This window comes from Chinchilla lanigera, unplaced genomic scaffold, assembly GCF_000276665.1.
Source record: "Chinchilla lanigera isolate Chin_1 unplaced genomic scaffold, ChiLan1.0 scaffold00014, whole genome shotgun sequence".
Lineage (NCBI taxonomy): Eukaryota > Metazoa > Chordata > Mammalia > Rodentia > Chinchillidae > Chinchilla > Chinchilla lanigera.
This window is the reverse complement of record NW_004955415.1, coordinates 7,913,017-7,933,709: the sequence shown is the minus strand read 5'-3', so window position 1 is coordinate 7,933,709 and position 20,693 is coordinate 7,913,017. Positions and strand designations below refer to the sequence as shown.

Here is a 20,693-nt window from a genome sequence, read left to right as displayed (position 1 = left end):
CAGCCTGAACTGCACAGCAAGACCCTGTCTCAAAAAGACAAAAATAAAAAAATAAAAAAATTTTAAAAAGACAAAAATAAATAAACATAAAACAAGGAAGGAAATAGAAAATCATCCTTAACAATGGTAGGAATTGTCATAGACAATACCCACTGATGAATGCTAAAATTAATAAGCAAATTATTTTAAAAGAAACAGGATACTATTTCCATAGCCTGGGAATATTTCTCTCAAACTATATATTAATTACAAAGGGAAAAATAAAATGCAGTAGAAAAACCTGCCAGACACCATCTTAAATGATTAAGGTTAATATTACCAATAGGTCGTATGAAATCACATACTCCATGATATGATGTACTGAGGATATATCAAATCTTATATTCCCCCCCAAAATCAAAGAATCCCAACCCAACAAGATAAAGCATCAGGTAAACCTAAATGGAAGGACAGCTTATGCTATGGTTTGAAATGTATGCCGCAAAGTGTGTGTTAGAAAGTGAATCCCCTGTGTAACTGTAATAAGGTTGGAGACTCTAGGCCAGTGATGGCGAATCTTTTAGAGTTTTCAATGATAACAAATAGACTGCTGCAGCACATGTGCTAGATTCACCACCACTGCTATCGGCCAGGAGCTCGCTGTCCCCGTGACTGGATTAATGTCATCATCCAAGGAACAGGCTCCTTATAAAAGGACAAGTTTCACCCCCTTTTGCCTACATCTGTGTCTCTTTGTCCTTCCACCACAATGACACAGCAAGAGGGGCTTCTGCACATACCTTCCTCAGCCTAGAAGTTTCCAGCCTCCAGAACTTAGCCAATAAACTCCTGGTGATTATCGATCACCCTGTCTACGGTATTCTGTTACAGCAGCACAAAACAGATGAAGAGTAACAGCATCTGTCTGAACAGTATTCCTAACAAGTATCAAAGTCACACAAGACTGAGACAGAGGAGATGAAGGAGATGACTACAGATACATGACAATTAATGCAGTGTGGGATCTTAGATGGGACCCAGACACAGAAGAGGATCTTAGTGAAAAAATTGGTACAATACAAATGAAGTCTGTAGTTGAGTAAATAGTTTTGTACTAATGTTAATTCCTTACTTTTAAGGACTGTAGCAGTTGTATAAGCTATAAGTAATTAGAGGAACTGGGTGATGATTTTAAGGGAATTCTCTGTACTTTTTTTTTTTTTTTTTTTTTTTTGTCTTTTTGAGACAATGTGTTGCTATGCAGCTCAGGCTGGCCCTGAGCTCCCTTTGTAGCCCAGGCTGGTCTTGAACTCACAACAATCCTCCTGCCTCAGCCTCCCAAGTGCTGGGATTACAGGTGCATGCCACCACATATGGCTTCTCTCTGTACTATTTCTGCAACTCCTCTGTAGTTCTTAATTTATCTTAAAGCGAAAGGGAAAAAAATGATAATTTTTGGAGCTGATTCTTCTTTCAAATTACCAACTACATTTAATTTACTCAGCACTATGCTATGGGAGCACACACATAGGTCAAATGCAAGCTAGACATGGTGGCACATGCCGAGAATCCCAGGTCTTGTAGGCTGCAGCAGGAGGATTATAATTTGAGCTCAGTTCAGGCAGTACTGTGAAACCCTTCTCAAAGTACAAAATAAAAAGGGGCAGAGTTTAATAAGAGTGCTCACCTAACACATGCTAGAGTCAATGTCCAACACTGCAAAAACTAGTAACATAAATAAAACAGACAACTATAAACAGAGAAATTCAACCAACATGTATATCAACATTCACCAAACCTTTTTTCCTTTAGCTTTATCCTTAACTACTATATTTTCTGTTTTAACACTGATTTCTTCCTCTTCTTCTTCTTCATCTGGAAAATCAGGGGGGCAGCCATACAGTTCAATTTCTCTTTTCAATTTATCTGCACATGCCTGTAACACAACATTAGAGAGAGTGAAGTTCAAATCTCAAGGAAACAGTTAGAATTTTTGCATCTACAGCCACCTAAAATTAACTCTTTGAAATTTCCTCCATAATATATCAACATATATATATATATATAAACTCAAATGATATAAATTGTTTACCTCAAAATCACTAATTCACAAACTACTCAGCAATCATTTGTTCAATACCAAGTACTCAGTGGGGGGTATACTACATGCTAGGCACTAGAAATACAAAGATATATAAAGCATTACGTGTTATTTTCAATAACATTAATAACACTTTCTCAATTTAAAAAGTATTGCCTTTGAAGCTGGGTATAGTGCCACATGCCTATAATCCCAACACTCAGGAGGCTGAGACAGGAGGACTGCCAGAGTTTGAGGCCATTCTGTACTACACAGCAGTGAGTTTAAGGCCAGCCTGAAATACAAAGTGAGACCTTGTCTCAAAAACAAACAAACAAAAGAAAGAGTATTTCCTCTGTAGGAGGAGTTGAATTCGTATGTTCTTCGTATTTCTATTAGTTATTAACTAAATGAAGCATGTGATCCACAAAAGAAAAAAGTAAAAAATACAACTAGGAAGGATATCTTGGGACGACTAGAGAAACTTGGTTGCAGCCCAGATAAAAATGATGCTATCAGATCCACGTTGACATCCTGAAGGGGATGCTGTGGCTGCAGTGATGTAGAAGAATGCCCTGTTCACAGGGGTGCACAGGGAGTATTTACGGGCTCCATCGTGTCTCCTATTTACTTTCAAAAAGCTCATGGAAAAACAGAAAAGAAAGCATATGTGCATGTGTTTGTATGAGAGGAAAAAAACTAAAGGAAATGTGGCAGAGGTTAATGCTAGGTGAACAGAAGGTAAAACTTGGTAACTGTAGGTGAAGAATAAAAGTATCCCCCACACTAGCCTTCTATAGGTGCTAAATTGACAGCTTTCAAAATAACAAACTGGAGAGTAAAAAGAAATTGCTGGTCCTACTTAATTGCTAGTTGTTACCTTTCCACAGTTTTCCGGTTGATTCTTGATTGAGAATTATTTCTAATGTAAATTCATAATGAAGACATTTGTAAAAATGATGAAAATATGATACAATTGATCATGGCAATATTTTGTATGTTACAAATACACAAATCAGGGCTGGGGATTTAGCTCAGCGGCAAAGCGCCTGCCTGGCAAGCGCAAGGCCGAGAGTTTGGTTCCTGGTACCGGAGAAAAACCAAAAAAAAAAAAAAAAAAAAAACAAATACACAAATCACTGTACATTTTTAGTCAAAAATTATTACCCAGTTCCAAAAAAAGAAAACAAAATAAGAAACTATCACTCAATTCTGACAGACTTAAATACATGATGTATCTACAAGAAATCAAAATCCTTAGATATCACTTCTTAAGACCTTAAATATGTGCCTTTTATTTACTTCCTCAAATGTTTTTAAATTAATCTTCACTATAAGTAACTGAACCAAACCCATTTTACAAAGTTTGGGCAGTAATAAAAAACTCATATTTAAAACTCTTAAATGGGATATTACTATTGCTCTATAATAAAAAGTGCAGCCAGGCCTGGTGGCTCACGCCGGTAATCGCAGTGCTAGGGAGGTCTAAGGCAGGAGGGCTATTTCGAGTTCAAGGCCATCCTGGGCTACAAAGTGAGTTCAAGGCCAGCCTGAACTGCCTAGCAAAACCCTGTCTCAAGAAGACATACATACATACACACATACATTCATAAATAAGGGGTACAAACCAATCTTATAAGTAATCTTACCTTAATAGGCATACCAGTACAGTGTAAGCCAAAAGGAAACAGACAGTGTTTTCCTTTTAATCTCTGGTATCCTACTGCAAACTACAGAAAGCAAATTAAATTTATATTAAAAAGATAAATGGTAGATGAATATTAAATGTTAACTTTTCACAAAGAACATTAGTTTAGTTTTATTCTTCATATCTTTCTAGAAAACACCAGTTCTACCAGGTTTGATAGCACACGCCTATAATCCCAATACTTGGGAGGCTGAGGCAGGAGGATCACTGCAAGTTTAAGCCCAGCCTGGGCTACATAATGGCTTTAAGGCCAGCCTGAACTACATAATGAGACCCTGTTTCAAAAAAACAAACAAAACAGTAGTTCAGATCTTATAGTCATTGCAAAATTCTAGTGCACTATCATTGTTTTGCTGTTTTTCCCACTAACCTAGGAATGTTGGACACCTATATATTCCCAGAATCCTGTACAAATACAAGACATGTGAAATAAAGTATAAAAATTAAATTAACTAAATATAAACAAAGAAAAATTATAGAACTTTAAGCTGCTTTAACAGGAAATAAATTCTACACATTACTTCCTTCCAAGTACAATTTATTAAGGACCCTCCATCCCATTATTCAAGCATAGAAGCTTTACCTCACACTTGGATAGAGAAAACGTGTGCCCCAAATGAAGACGCCCATTCATGTACGGATACGGGAAAGTTACAAAGTACTTGTCCTTGCTGCAAAACAATCATGGAAAAGAAAGTACAGAAAAGAAAACAGTAAATGTCTTTTACAATGAAAGCTGGGATAGAGGGGATGCCTGATGGAAATAACTTCCTTACATTGTAGTTATCTACGGCATTTAAAAATAAATTTATAAATCCAGACATTAAACACTCTCTAAAACAGAAACTTGATTTAGAATCACACATTTATAAATGACTATTAAGAAATAAACATCCTTGCCTGGCAAGCGCAAGGTCGTGAGTTCGATTCCTGGTACCAGAAGAAAAAAACAAACAAACAAAAAACCAAACAAACTACAAAGCTTCATACTATCACAACACTCCGGAGTTTGTATTACCGAAATTTTTCACTTTAAAAAATATATACACCCAGGTGTGGTGGCACACGTCTGTAATCCCAGCACTTGGGAGGCTAAAGCAGGAGGATCGTCATGAGGTTAAGGCTACCCTGGGCTACATAGCAAGACCCTCCCTCAAAAAACCAAAATAAAGGAAAGAAAACACATATTCCATTAAAGTAAGCAACAAGAAAGATAGACTTTGGAGGTAGGCAGTCCTAAAAACAACTCCAGACCCTGTGAATTCTAGCCATGCAGTGTTGAGCTGGTCCCTTAGCCTCTCTGCATCAGTTTCCTGTTCTGTAAAACAGGAAGAAAACAGTTAACTGTAAAGGATTGTTAAGAAGGTTAATGGCACCTTCTAGCACATGGTAAGTGTTCAGTGTGAGCTACTATATTTTAGAGTTATCACCATTTCTCATCAACCTGACAGAATACATTTTTCTACATTTCAGCATTATCTAAAATAGAATAGGTCTTAAAATTAATGCATATATTTATTATGGTACTGTTTGGGGGGACAATTATTACTGTCTATGGTTTTTCTTAAAAGCAACACAGTATTTATGAACTAAGGTTTTCAACTATGTAAATAAAACCTGAAAGATACAGTAGATACTGTGAAAGGGAAAGAAATTGCTCAGAGGGAAGGAAGAATTGGGATGAAGCAAAGGAGAAAAGAAAGAAGGAAGGAAAAAAATATATGTATGTATATACAAGGATAGCTGGGATAACTGAACTGCTGGTGTCTACTGGTTTACTGAAAGGAACAGTTAATGCTTAAATCTTTTTTTTTTTTCTTTTTTTTACCAATTTTGCATGCTTATATCTGGTAATCTGAATAACTAATTTGAAGACAACAATATACAATATAACAACCATTATTGAATTCCTACCATCTTGATTTGTGAAACTCTGTCATTTCTAATGTGGTTTTTTTTTTAATTCTTTTTAATGGTTTGATCAATCTTGCATTCTTACATCTGGTAATAGGAGCAACTTCACTGAAGATAACAATATGTAATATAACAACCACCGTTAATTCCTATCATCTTATTTTGAAATTCTATAGTTTTTATTGTTTTTGTGCTGTTATGTTTTTATCTTTGTAGTTATTTTGTCTTCTTTTCTCTTTAAAATTAAAAAAAAAAAAAAGATTTTCAACTAAGGAAACCTTCAAAGTTTTATTTTCTAACGAACTATTGAAGTGAGTCCTGAAGGTATACTATTCAAAGTTCCACTTTTTGTCTACGGAGATAATTACCGAGTCTTGCTGAAAGCATAATTTCCTTTGGTCCATCAGTCCAGATAAAACTTTTAAAATACTGTTGTCCTGAATGTAAAAAATACTACTTAAAAAAAATCCTTGGGAGGAGAATCGAGTATCACGAGTGTGAAGGCCAACCTGCACCGCACAGCAAAACCCAAAACCCTTCATGTAGGAAAAACTCTCGGCATTCCATTGGGAAAACGATTCTGATTTGAACGCAGAAGGTAGAAGTCAGCTCCGCCAGCCCACTTCAGACACGACACACTTTCCCACTTAGTAACTTACTGCCACAGAGCAGTTTACTCACCTGGGCTGCTTCTCCAGATCAGATGCGTTGACCTCAAACACTTTCTCAGTTTCCCATTTTTGCTGGATTTCTTTCTCAATCTTCTTTAAAAAGTCCACTTTGGCTGTTCCTTTCCTTTCCTATTGGACACAAAAGAAAACAGCGCACTCTGTATTTCAGCAGGTTTGCTCAAAAAAAGAAAAAAAATGGGTTCTTCACAGGATGGAGCTGCTGACTAACAGATAACCCTCTTCATGCTTCCTACCTACTAACAGTCCCCCACACAAGCTCGAATCACTGAAACAGATAATTAATCTTTTCATTTCTCATAGCACTCTGCGGTTCTTAAAGACATTTTATATTAACTAATGCAGTTTTAACAACCCTAAGAAGTAGGCAAAACAGCAATTCTCACTTCATAGACAACAAATCTGCAGTTCAGCAGTCAACGCAGCCAGAGTTGGTAAACACCGTCCTCTCTCGCTCCAGTGTCCGCCTTTTCCTATTCTGCCTGTATCCGGGCATAGCTTACTACCTATAGAACTGTAGGCAGGTTCTACCCAGGTTCTGTCCAACACTCAGTGTTCTTGGCTGTCTGGCCTGAGAGAGTGGATTTCTGTACAATAAAGAGTTGCTTGGCCAGGCCTGGTAGCACACGCCTATAAGCGCAGAACTGCAAGGAGGATCACAAGTACGAATCCAGGGGCCAGGCATGGTGGTGCACGCCTGTAATCAATCCAAGCACTCCGAAGGCTGAGGCAGGAGGATCATTCCAAGTTCGAGACCAGCCTGGGCTACAAAGTGAGCTCAAGGCCAGCCTGAACTGCATAGTGAGACCCTGTCTCAAAAAGACAATCAATCAATCAATCAATAAACCAGTACAAGCCCAGCCTATGCAATCTAGCAACTTAGTGAGACTCTGTCTCAAAACAAGCAACAGCAAAAAATTTCCAGCTCCCCAAATCCTTCAACCCTATGAGGACCTATTGATCTTGACCCTCTTTTCACTAATCCTGAGCCTTCCACCTCCTCTCACTTATGTCCTCACTTCAACCCCTTATCCACCTGCACAACCGCTCCTACTCCCAGCCCATTCCTACTTCCTCGTCCTTAAGTGGCAGAACTCCAACTCATCTGTCCACCTTCTGTGCTTCTCTGCCTGGACAGCCAAAAGCAGCAGGAGGAAACACTAAGCCATGTTAACTGGTCTCAGTTTAATTGCACGTTCACTAAGTTGAAGTGATACCAAGCAATACTACTAATTTCTGGTATTTTGGTTTTGGTTTTGGGGGATGCTTGCTGTTGTTTGAGACCGGGTCTTGCTACATAGATCTGGCTGGCCTCGAACTCGTGGTAATCTTCCTGCCTCGGCCTCCTGAGCACTAGGGTTATAGGTGCGTACCACCACACCTGGTTGTGTTTAGTTTTTGAACCAAAGTGTGCCCAGGCTGGTTTCTGAACTCTCTAACCTCCCATGTCAGCCTCCCAAGCAGCTGTGATTACAAGTGTGCACCACAACATCCACTTCATACTACTAATTTCTGAAAGTCTCTCCTCCTAGGCAGTACTTCTCCAGCTTTAATATGCATATGATCCACAAGGGTAGCCACTAGCAACACCTATTTCATTTCAATTTAAAGTTATATTAAAAATTCAGTATTTAACTATAGTAGCCACATTTCAAATGCTCAGTAGCCAATGCGGCTACTGGCTATCAAGTAAGATGATGTCAGCACAGAACATGTCCTGTGATCAGCACAGAAAGTCTGAGGGACTGCCTTGCCCTAGCCAATTGTGTCAGAGCTTCTCCGCCCTGGGCCACCTCACTAGTTCCTACTTCACTGAGAGGACAGAAGTGAACAACTCCCACGAGCCCCCCTCACATCTGCACAACACACACACCTGTACACAGATCGCTCTGCCTTCTATCCTGTTCGCGTCCTGTAAGCTGGCTCTGTTTAGCCCCTCTACTGATTCATTGGATCCCTCCTTCTACTCAGTTCAGGAACAGTATTCCAGCAAACACCTCTCTTTAGTATCAATAAGGCCCTTCTATAGGATAATTCCTAAAAGCACTATGTAATTCCTACTTTAAAAAAAAATAGGCCTTTTGACTCATTTACTACTCAATTCATCTTCTCTCCTTTATAGAAAAATTCCTTAGGAATTGTCCATAATCCTTATCGACAGTCACTTCTTTCCCATTTGTTTATTTATAATGGGGATTGAACTCAGGGGAGCTGTACCGATGAGTTACATCCCTGGCCCTTTTATTTATTTTGAGACAGAGTTTTGCTAAATTGCCCAGGCAGGACTCAAATTTACAACTGTCTTGCTTCAGACTCCCAAAAGCTGGGATTAGAGGTATGCACCACCTCTTCAGTCCTTTCTTCCCCTTCTGTTATTCTGTTCTGTTTGTTTTTGTGACAAGATCTCATTATGTCGTCCTAGCTGCCCTTGAACTCCGCATAGCATTTAATTTGGCTGACCTCAAACTTGCAATCCTGCTGCCTCAGTCTCCCATATGCTGGAACTACAGACATGTGCCACCACATCCAGCTCTCCCAGTCTTTTTCTGTGTGTTTTGTTTAGAGACAGGGTCTCACTATGTAGTACAGGTGGTCACTATGTAGCCCAGGCTAGCCTCAAACTCGCTGAGATCCTCCTGCCTTAGCCTCCCAAGTGCTGGGATCGAAGGCAAGCACCACCAAACCCAGACCCCATTCTTTCTTAAATCCACTCAAGCAGCCTTTTGCCCACGATTGTGTTCCACCCAGGCCAGGTATCCATCCTCTCCCCACTGATTACTCAGAACCCCACTGCTCTTGTCTGTTTTCATGTGTCTAATCAGTCACCCTCTCAACATAGAAATTAGTGTGATAATTTTTAAGTAATCGGGTCTTGTCATCTATCTATGCAAAGTACTCCAATAAAAATATAAAGATTTAGGGGCTGAGGATTTAGCTCAGTGGCACAGCGCCTGCCTGGTAAACGCAAGGTCGTGAGTTCGATTCCCGGTACTGGAAAAAAAAACAAAAAAAATATAAGGATTTAGCCAGGCATACTGGCACAAGCCTGTTATTCCAACACTCAGAAGGCTGAGGCAAAGGATCCCAGCGAGTCTGAGGCCAGCCTGGGTTACAGTCACAGCCTTACAGGACTTACACCCGCCCCCCTGGCTCGATGTCCTTTACCCACACAACCTCCACTTGCGCTTCACTCACTGCCGTTTCTACCTGGAAATCTCCTCCTGCGTGCAGCTGCGTGGCTTGCCATTCTCTTCTCTTTTCTGGCACCTTCTGAGCAAAGCTTTGCCTGACCACACTTTCTAAAATTGCACCTGTACTCTCAACCCGTACTCCCTGGCCACCGCCCCGCTTCTGCATTACTGTGTTTCCATAGCACTTGTGGGTACCCGACATGGTATTTTTCCTGTATTTTAGTACATAGCCCCTACCCCCGAAAACCTCCTTAAAAGTGTGGATTTCTGTTTCACGAGGAGGCGCTCAATTTTTTGCTGAAAGAAGGGGTCAATATTACATACTCCTCTCTCCATCCAGATTTTTAAAAGTCCAGTGAAGCACTGCCTGTCATTCAGAAATGGCAAATAAGCCGCCGTGGCGGCGCACACCTGTAATCCCAACACTCGGGAGGCTGCGGCAGGAGGATCGCCATGAGTTTAAGGCCAGCCTGTACTACACAAGCGTGTAGGGCTGGCCTCAAAAACAAACAAACAGAAAGCGGCAAGTAATTTTCCAAGGCAGTCGTGCCTTAAGTGTGCAAGAGAAAATCCTCTCTTTTAGTAAGGGCTTTCTGTCCTGAAAACGATCCCTACCACATGGAGAACCCCTAGTGACGGACCAGTCCGGCTCCTGGACCTGACCCACAGGGTTCTCTTCCCGCCAAAACTCACCGCCATGACTTCGCCAAGCGGACTGTAAAAAATCCACGACAGTGACCCAGGTGATCCCCTCACAGGAGCGATTACAACCTCTCCCCTCCCCCTCGGAGGAGCCAGCCCTCCCAGATATCAAAGCACATTTACTGCCTGCTGAGGCAATCTCCCGGCGCACTACTAGCTATTAGTATCTCGTGGCCCGCCGGGAATTGTAGTTCCTAGGCCATGAAACTCGACGTTCAACAAGGCCAATTGACTACAATTCCCAGAAGACAACGGACTACTGGAAGCAGACCGACAGCTAAATCCACTCAGCAGACGCACCGGCAGTGACGTCATGAACATATTAAACTACAAAACCCATGATCCAGTTCGACAGGGCAGACCGCCGCGAGCGCGGTCTGGGGAGGGCGGGGTTAGGGACTTCCACCTTTTTGCCGCGTGTGCGTGGGTGTCTGTCTAGATGCCAGGATGCCAGGCTAATTGCTACCCAGTGACGAGGTGCTAATTATGGCTTGCCACTATGGACAGATATTTATTACAGTAGGTGGCATTCAACACCTCAGCATTTAGGGAATTTATACCCTTTATTAACAATTTGCATTTTTAGGCAAGAGATCGGAAAAAAACCTACGTGTTTCCAGGCCCAGGCCCAGACCCTTTAGTCGGGTTAAACTGTCTGATAAAGGTAGTCTCTAGCTACATGTGACAAATTGAGCTCAAATTAACACGAACTGAAATTTAGTGTTTATGCCCTACTCCTGAGGCTGGGGCAGGAAGAGGGCAAGTTCCAGGCTAGCCCGGGGAATTTTGGGATCCTGTCTCAAAATTAAGAGTGGGGTTGTAGCAGTGTTCCTAGCTTCAGTCCTGAAAACTGGGGCGGAAGCGGGGTGGCTAGTAACTACCATACTGGGTGGTGCAAAGATGAGACATTTCATCATCAAAAAGTTCTATTAGCCGGTTATGTTTACCCATGTAAATCGCAGCTCTTGAGTGGCTGAGGCAGGAGGCTCTCTGCGTTCGAGGCCAGCTTGAACTACATAGCAGACCCTGTCTCACAAAAAACAGAAAAAAAATTCTATTGAACAACATTGGTACTTTTTTTTACTTTCTGGTGGTCCAAAGTAGTTACATGGGTAAGCATTAAGCATCAACAAAACATTATAAGGGCGAAGGGCCAAAAGATACCTACTAATTTTTTTTCACTTTTTTATTTTTTTGAGACAGGATCTCACTATGTTGTTCAGACTAGCCTTGAAGTCACTATGTAGCCCAGGCTGGCCTTGAACTTGCACTCTTCCTGCCTCAGCCTCTCCAGTGCTGGGATTACAGGATTTTTTACATTTTTTTAAATTTCACCTTTTTTTTTTGAGACAGGGTCTCACTATGTAGTTTAGGCTGGCCTTCAACTCACTGTGTAGCCTAGGCTGGCCTCAAACACAGTTATCCTCCTGCCTCAGCCTCCCAAGTGCTGGGATTAAAGGCATGCGCCACCATGCCTGGTCTAATTTTACATTTTGAAGTTATTTTTTAGTTAAAATACAAATTTAATGAAGGCCTAAAACAATGCCTAGCATGTGATATAAACTCAAAATTTTGTTAGATGAACTTGAAAGGAACCTTAGGCTATGGTAAACCTGCCAGTGGCTCTTATACCTCTGGTTGTTTGTTTTGTTTTCTTTTGTCTTGTTTGAGATAGTGCTTTGCTGTATAAACAAACACGAAATTGCCATCCTCCTGCCTCAGCCTCCCAAATGTAGGGATTCAGGCATGAGCCACACAGCCAGCTTGCTCGCCTCTGGGCTTTTTCATACCCAAATGCTGACCATCACTTTCTGTGCCCTCTTTCTTTACTTACTTACAATTTAGAAATCCCTCCAGTTATGGTTGATACATTGTGTCTAGAGGTTTGGCTAAGTGACTCAGCAGGAAGCCAAGGTGCTTACTTTGTATACATCCTGACCCTGTGGAAGAGGAGGGCATGGAGCTTATGTGAGAGCTACTCGCCCCTTAGGTGGGGGTACCTGTTTACAATGTAAGGGAGGGAAAGACGCTGCTTGCCGCCATTCCTCCGTTTTGCTCTGGCTGCTTTGCTGTTCCGCTGCCATTCCCACCTTTGCTCTTGCTGCTTTGCTATCTTCTGCCTCGGAGCCAGCCAAGTATGGACTGAAACCTCGACAAACTGTAAGCTATATAAACCTTTCCTTCCTTCATTTTGGGCGTTGGGTATTTTGTCTCAGTAACGAGAGAAAAGTAACCAAGCCACTTCCTGACAGCCAAAGTCTGACTTGAACGTCCGGTCTACATAGCTCCTGAAAGAGCTCCTGTGCGCACACTCCTTCCATTTTCCTCACTGTTGCTTGTTTATTTCAGACCACACTACCGCTCCATGACCACAGAGACTATGCCTAACTTGGTGTCTGGTGCAAGGCAAATACCTTGTAAATATTGTTTGAATGAATGAAAGAATCTCATCCTCCCTAGCTCTTATAACTAATGTTATACTTTCCAGTTCCAGTTCTGCCCTAATATATACTATTTGTCGTTCTTGATCCCTTGCCTTCGATCTGTGCTGGTCATTGAAATTATTCATGTAATATCTGAGTCCTTCCCACGAACTGACTAGAGCTAGACTAGACTGGAGAACAAAGGCTGGCCACTGCCTCATGGAGTTTGCCATGTGCAGGGCACGAGACAGTAACACAGGAAATAAACAGTGTGTGATTACAAATTATGCCCAACCTGCCTGCATGCCTCGCAATTTATTCTCTTTAACTTTCTTATGTAAGTGACTGCAAGTCCTATTTGTTTATTTGCAGAACTGGGGTGTTGAGCCCAGGACTTTTACATCCCCAGAGCTTTTTACTTTTTATTTCAAGGCAGAGTCTTGTTCAGTTGCCTAGGCCACAGTTGAAATTGTGATCCTCCTGCCTCAGCCTCCTGCCGTGCTGAAATTACATGTGTGCTGTGACACCATGCCCAGTTCAGTATTTTTTTTTTCTAAAACTCATTTGGATACTGAAGGGTGTAGATCAGAAAAAAAAGAAAGAAATCATTTGGATTCCTTATGGTCAACAAAAATTTGTTTAGTTTCTACTATGTACAAGGCCTATTGTGAAGGCCGGAGATTCAACATTTGAACAAAGCAGGTACAGTCCTGTTTATCATAGACCTCACAGGCTGGAGAAGGTAGAACAATGGGCCGTCATCAAAAGGTGGAGCCCATGGATCATAAGATTTATTTTGTCATCAAGGCGCATAAACATGGGTCTGTCAGATCCACCTTTATTTTTTAGAAGATTTCTATTGATGAATTATTCATTTTAATTTTGAGTCATATTAAATAATAGGTACTTAACAAGAAAAAAATCACAAAAATAAAGTATTGAGTTTTTAATATTTATCTAGTATTTATAAAAAAGCACCAAAATTCTCAACATCAACTGGTTTTTGGTATACAGTCTAATAAAGAACATCAGAAATTAATTCTCATATGAACTACAATGAAAATACCAACAACACTCCACCAAAATATAATCTTTACTTCAATTATCACACCTGAGGATACAGTGTGTAGTTAACAGGAACGTAAAATATCAATAAAATAAGTTATTAAATTCTAGCCAGGCATGGTGGCACATGCCTGTAATCCCAGCTCTCCAAAGGCTGAGGCAGGAGGATTGGTGGGAGTTCAAGACCAGCCTGTGCTACAAAGTGAGATGGAGGCCAGCCTTAACTGCATAAGGAAACCCTGTCTCAAAAAGACAAAAATAAATAAATAAATAAATTCTTAATATGTTTTGTACATTTAGAATAGACATCAACATTTTCATATCAGCTGTGTATTCTCTTATAAAACCTACAAGATAACATCTAGGGGCTGGGGATTTAGCTCAGCAGCACAGCGCCTGCTTTGCAAGCACAAGGTCATGAGTTCGATTCCTGGTCCCAGACAAAAAAAAAAACAACAACAACAAAAAAAACAAAGATAACATCCAAAAAAAAAAAAAAAAAAACACCGTGTGAATTACAGTGTAAACACAAACATCTACCACAGAAATAAGCTTTGCTTCAACAGTCACATGCAAGGCAGTCTTCACACATGACAACTGCATGTTCCATACACAAGTGTCACTTACGCTGATAGCACGTGTGTTCTGTTTTCCTGCCCTTTCTTGTAGGGCACAGTTGACATCTTTCTGGTTTCCCTGTTGTCATAGTAGGTCTTTGTGAAGCTGGGCCTGCCTGTTTACCTGTCAGCTCACCAGTGCCCTCCACAATTGTTTTTCATAGCTCCTTTGGGCAGAAACATTTAGTTTTTCCGCTGCCATACATGATCTCTTATAAGCTCCAGTCCCAGTCCTCTAAGAAAATTTCTCCATAATATTTTGCACTTGTTATTTTCTCTGTAAACTATCAAACTACTTATGCCACACATGTTTAGGATCGAATAAAACACAAGTAGCTCAGCACAGAGCTTCCTGTATCCCTCAGGGAAAGGGCCTGAGAGGCACAGTGGGCTACTATGATGCAAAAGTGCAAATTTACAATAGAAAAGTAAGGGATGGGCCCGCTGAATCCAGTCTTCTGTTTTAAGGGTAAGCAAAGAAGGGCCATGGTCCTCTCTGCATTTTGTCCAGGTCATTTTGAAGAAAATGGGAAAGAGTACTAGTCGAAGCAGGATACTATTTATTATAATTTTCACTACTACGGGGGTGGCAGTCAAAATGGGGCAAGTGGACAGATTGAAGAGATATTTAAAAAGTGAAATTTATTACTGCCTGTTACCACAGTTTTTGGTGGGAATTGTTCCTACTTTGCTAGTCCACAGGGAATATATCCCTAGATCCCGTAGTAAAGTAGCATAGTGGATAAGAGCTTGGACTCTGAATGAACAGATGCAGGTCATCATTTACTACCTGAACAACATCAAGCAATTCAACAAACCACTCCGAAACGAAGGTTAAAATAGTATGTACATCATAGGATTGCTATGAGGTTAAAGACATGATACATGTATAAACCTTGTTTATGCATAGTTATGTATATATGTCTCTTATATACTAAGCACTTTAAAATGTCAGCTATTTTTACATTATTGTACTAAAATTGGCCTGTAAAATGGAAAATTGACCTGATTTAAATTAAAAAAGCTCCCTGTGCTCATAAGAATGTTTTCCCTGACCTAATTGAGCTGGTTAGCGCCATATAATTGTGTAGTATACCTTTTCCGACTGTCAGACCATATCGCATTCTTCAAGACTCCATAATAGTAGCTGGGCATTGTGGCGCATGTCTGTAAGCCCAGCGCTTGGGAAGCTGATGCAGGAGGATTGCTACGAGTTTGAGGCCAGCCTGGGCTACAAAGTGAGATCGAGTCTAGCCTGAACTGCATAGTGAAACCCCAAAAGGCAAAAAATAAATACATAAATAAATAAATAAATAAATAAATAAATAAAACATAAAAAGACTCCATAATAGGGCTTGGAATTTGACTCAGTTCAGAGCTCTGGCCTAGGGAATATGAGGCCCTGTGTTCCATCCCCAGTACTGCAAAGAAAGAAAGGAAGAAAGATGAAAGAAAGAAAGATAGACTCCACTACAGAACTCAATTCCTCCCTAATTTTTTTTCTAAACTTATCCCACTGGTGACTATTCAATTTAGTAAACTGTCAACATTTCTAAATTTAGATCCATAAGATTCTGCTTAGTCTTGGCTGTCTTGGAGTACTTTAGTGCTTGCTTTTCATGCAAACTTACCTAACATCCCTACTTGGGGATGACAAGGTCCCCGAGAAGAGCCGCGGGCTCTTCTGTTCCTTAGGCATTGGCACTGCATAATTACTTCCCTCCCAGTTGATGTCCCTTGTTTTCAAATTAGTTTTTCTCCTCCATCCACATTTTACCCTCTTCTTTACACTTCCTTCATGGTAAACATCTATTTTTTTAATGACACTAACAAAGAGCACACTCTACAGAGGTGAAGTGAGAATCCTCCTAGGGTATACGAGTTCAGTAGGTGTTGGAGTCATTGCGCACATTTTGGAAAAGTTCACGAGTTAGCAGAAGAAGGCACTGTGGTCAGTGGTTATGTTCATGGGCTTTGGAGTGAGGTGTCAGGGTCTGTAGAGCATTGACAACTGGTGGTCAACTATAACCCCCAGCTGAACTGAGTAAGCGGCATGCTGGGTGTGGGAGGCCCACCTGGGGACTGTTGCCGGCAGCATAAGAGGCAGAGCTGGTGAAGAAGAAGGCTGTTGGGAGCTGAGAAAGGCTGTTGAGAGCTGGTAGAAGCTGGAAGGAGCTGTTGGCTCTCTTGGAGGAGCTTGTCATACTGGCTTTCCTGATGAACTTGGCTGTTTTCATCCTCCAAGGAGCTTAGGACCTTGTTGGCACTGAAAATAGCTTTGGTTCACTTTGGGGGAGCTCTGGTCCTCACTTTGGCATTGCATCCTAGCTCTGGAGGGGAAGATGGTGCACTGCCAGTCTCCTGGAGAAGCTTACTGAGTTGGCTTCCCTCATGGGAACTCAGCTGTCTTCACCACTGGAGGAGCTCAGGACCTCACTGTTGCTGAGGATGGCTGTGGTATTTTTCAGGGGAGCTCTGGTTCTTGCTTTGCATGTGGCTTCCTAGCTCCAGTGCAGATCCCTCAGCCTGCTAGCACAGATTCTTTATCCTGCTGGCACAGACTTTCTAGATTCTACCACTGACCTTTGCACCTTCCCAGCACAGATTTGTGAAATAGGCCTGCATGAGATATTGTCATGGGCTCTAGGCCTCCAACTGAACTCATGGAGGCACTGTTGTGAGCTCTAGGTCTTCAGCTGGACTCTTGCAGGACCTTACAGTGGAATCTAGGCCCTCAGCTGGTCAAGATTCTTTGGTCTTTAGTGTGGACAGATTTTCTGCACTCTCTTGTGTATGATTCTTTGAGTGACTATTATAAATAATCTTACAAAATATGTGCCCTGTATTGTATTGCTCTCCTTTGAAAAACCCCAAACCATGACAGGGTCTGAACTGAGGCTCTGTCCCATTTTAGCTGTATGTCTTTAGGCAAGTTCCTTTAACCCACAGGACCCCTGCCTGAGTCTTCCCTCATGTGTAAAAGCTAATGATAATACCTACCTCTTCAGCTTGCTGTGAGAATAAAATGAGCTATAACAAGCAAGGTGATTACCCCAATTGCTGGTATCCAGTAAGTGCAAGAGAAATACTAAAATGACAAGCAAGCAAGAAAAATGGAGACTATTTGGAAGGTGATTCGGTCCATTCATTAGTGGAAATTCTAGATCTGATTTACATGAGCTAGGAAAAAATAGTGATGCTAATTAAAGAGGTGGCCTTTTTATTTAGATGAATATAACAAAATTAGAAAAGCTGCATTTTTCAGGTGGAATATGTTTGAGAGGAAAAAATCTCTGTTTATTTTTGTCTACAGTGGTAATAGCTGGGCCTGCATGGTGGTACATGCCTTAGTCCCAGCATTCTGGAGGATGAAGCAGGAGGATTGCTGTGAGTTCAAGGCTAGCCTCAGCTACAAAGTGAGTTCAAGGCCAGCCTGAACCACATAGCAAAACTCTGTCTCAACAAGGCAAAAAGAAGAAGGAGGAGGATTAAGAGGAGGAAAAGAAGAACAGATATTTGTAGTTAGACATGGTGGAACACACCTGTAATCCCAGCACTTGAGAGGTTGAGGCAGGAGGACTGGCTAGGCTATATAATGAGCTCAAGACCACCCTGAACTATATAGTCACACACACACACACACACACACACACACACACACACACACAAATGTGGGGTATCTGTAATTCCCAGGAATTAGAAATCACTTGCCTGGTATACTACTTTAGACTCAGGATCCATTACAATTCAGTCTGCTGCCCTGTCAACATTCCACAGAGCACTGAAGCCTGCGTCATGGTTTCATACGGACACTGTGACACCTGAATCATCAAAACACTGTCATTCCTAAATAGCCTGCATGCCCAGACTGCTACCACTGTTACCAACATCATTATGGGGCATTCTAAGAACTCCATAAGGAAAGGGGCGGGGAGACAGATGAAAGATGAAAGAAGAAGAAAAAAAGGGGGGGGATAAGGAAGAAAGGGAGGGAGGAAAGAAGGAGGGTAAAAAACTAAGGAAAGGGGCTGGGGATTTAGCTCAATAGCACACCGCCTGCCTGGCAAGCGCAAGGTCGTGAGTTCAATTCCTGGTACCAGAAAAAAAAAAAAAAAAAACCCTAAGGAAAAACATATAATTATATATTATTGACATTTCAGTCACATGGATAAAAGTTTATTTTGTACATTTGTGATCACCCTCGAGGCATACGAATGAGTCCAGTGGATGCATTCCTCACTCTTCTATTGTAAAGTGCATCTCCACCCCTTTCCCTAAGGGATACAAGAAGTACTCTGTGTGTTTGCCCACTTGGTATGATGGTAAGGAACCCTCCACAAAAATGGAAGACTGAGATGGACACTTTCAACAACAAAACCAAACGTGGAGTAGATGTCGTGGATGAGTTATGCGGCAACTATGACGTCACTTGAAACACAAAGCATTGGCTAGTTGTTGTGTTTTACTTGATCCTAAACATGTGTGGCATAAATAGTTTGATAGTTTACAAAGAAAAAAAATATCAGGGAGAAATTTTCTCAGAGGACTGGGACCAGAGCTCTTAAGAGATCGTGTACAGCAGAAGAAAAAGTAAATGTTTCTGACCAAAGAACTACGCAAAACAATTGGGGAGGGCACTAGTGAGCTGACAGGTGAACAGGCAGGCCCAGCATCACAAAGACCTACTATGACAACAGGGAAACCAGAAAGATGTCAACTGTGCCCTTCAAGAAAGGGCAGGAAAACGGAACATACGTGCTATCAGCGTAAGTGACACTTGTGTATGGAACATGCAGTTGTCATGTGTGAAGACTGCTTTGCATGTGACTGTTGAAGGAAAGCTTATTTCTGTGGTAGACATTTCTATGTGAACTCACTAGAGTTCACATAGTGGTTTGTTTTTTGGATGTTATCTTTTAGGTTTTGTAAATGAGTACACAGCTGACGTGAAAATGTTGATATCTATTCTAAATGTACAACACATATTAAGAATTTAATAATTTATTTCATTTATATTTTATGGTCCTGTTAACTACACACTGTATAACAAGAACCTCCTGACAAAACAGCCATACCACTGAGATGTCAAGTATGTCCTACAAAAGGCCAGGAAAGCAAAAGACAGGTGTTGTGTGAGTGTGAGTGTGAGTGATGAATGTGTATGCAGCATGCTATTATTGTGTGCGCAGACTGCCTGCTGCAGGCATGATAATTGATGAAAAGAGAGGCTGGGGATTTAGCTCAGCAGCACAGCGCCTGCCTGGCAAGCGCAAGGTCATGAGTTCGATTCCTGGTACCGGAAAAAAAAAAAACCATAATTGAAGTAAAGGTTATATTTTGGTGGAGTGCTATTGGTATTTTCATTGTAGTTCATATGGGAATTGATTTCTGATGTTCTTTATTAGAGTCTGTATACCAAAAACCAGTCGATGTTGAGAATTTTGGTGCTTTTTTATAAATACTCAATAAATATTAAAAACTCAACGCTCTATTTTTGTGATTTTTATTCCAGTTAAGTACCTATGGTTGAATATAAGACTAATAAATTCAAACAAATAATTCATCAATAGAAATATTCTAAAGAATAAACTTGGGGGGCCGGGGATATAGCTCACTGGCACAGCGCCTGCCTGGCAAGCAAGAGGTTGTGGAGTTCAATTCCTGGAACCAAAAAAAAAAGAATAAGTGTGGGTCTGACTGTCCCATGTTTATGCACCTTGATGACAAAATGAGCAGTATACTCCAAGGGTTTTTAAGTGGTCAGGTTCCCAGTGTCTCACTGGCTGGAAGAGCACTGTCCTCCAGTGGATGCTATACCATGTCGTGTCTGAGAATACGGACTCTTGTGTCAGATTCCCTCACTCTGAAGCATAGATGCCCCTGGGAGACTCACTGTGTGACCTTAAGCAAATCACTTGATTTGTCTGAGCGGCATCATGATGTTAATAATACTGTAGTATTCATTTAGTAATATCATTTTGATTATTGTAGTCTATCATTTATTTGTGGTTTATTGAGCATCTGTTATATACTAGAGTTTATCATCTCAGCGTTATAAATATAGCTGAATAAACACAACAAAATCCCTGATCTCCAAAAGCGCGTGCCTGGCAAGCACAAGGTCGTGAGTTCGATTCCCGGTACTGGAGAAAAAACAAAATAAATAAATAAATAAATAAATAAATAAACTAGGGCTGGGGATTTAGCTCAGTGGCAAAAGCGCGTGCCTGGCAAGCGCAAGGTCGTGAGTTCGATTCCCGGTACCGGAGAAAAACCAAAAAAAATAAATAAATAAAAATCCCTGATCTCATGAAAGTTTGTATTC

The 20,693-nt window shown here is 41.1% G+C and overlaps 1 protein-coding gene across 1 annotated transcript in view; it reads right to left on the bottom strand.

Annotated features, from left to right (window-relative positions):
• The window catches only part of Lars (leucyl-tRNA synthetase), a 60,466-nt gene extending 50,048 nt beyond the window's left edge, over positions 1-10,418 (bottom strand). Inside the window, exons 1-5 of the mRNA XM_005380680.2 lie at positions 10,255-10,418; positions 6,363-6,481; positions 4,351-4,438; positions 3,709-3,789; positions 1,778-1,915 (exon numbers count right to left, since the gene is read on the bottom strand). Coding sequence (XP_005380737.1) covers positions 1,778-1,915; positions 3,709-3,789; positions 4,351-4,438; positions 6,363-6,481; positions 10,255-10,260 — 432 coding nt within the window. The 5' untranslated portion in view covers positions 10,261-10,418. The remainder of the gene's footprint in view (positions 1-1,777; positions 1,916-3,708; positions 3,790-4,350; positions 4,439-6,362; positions 6,482-10,254) is intronic.
• Between the last annotated feature and the right edge of the window lie 10,275 nt (positions 10,419-20,693).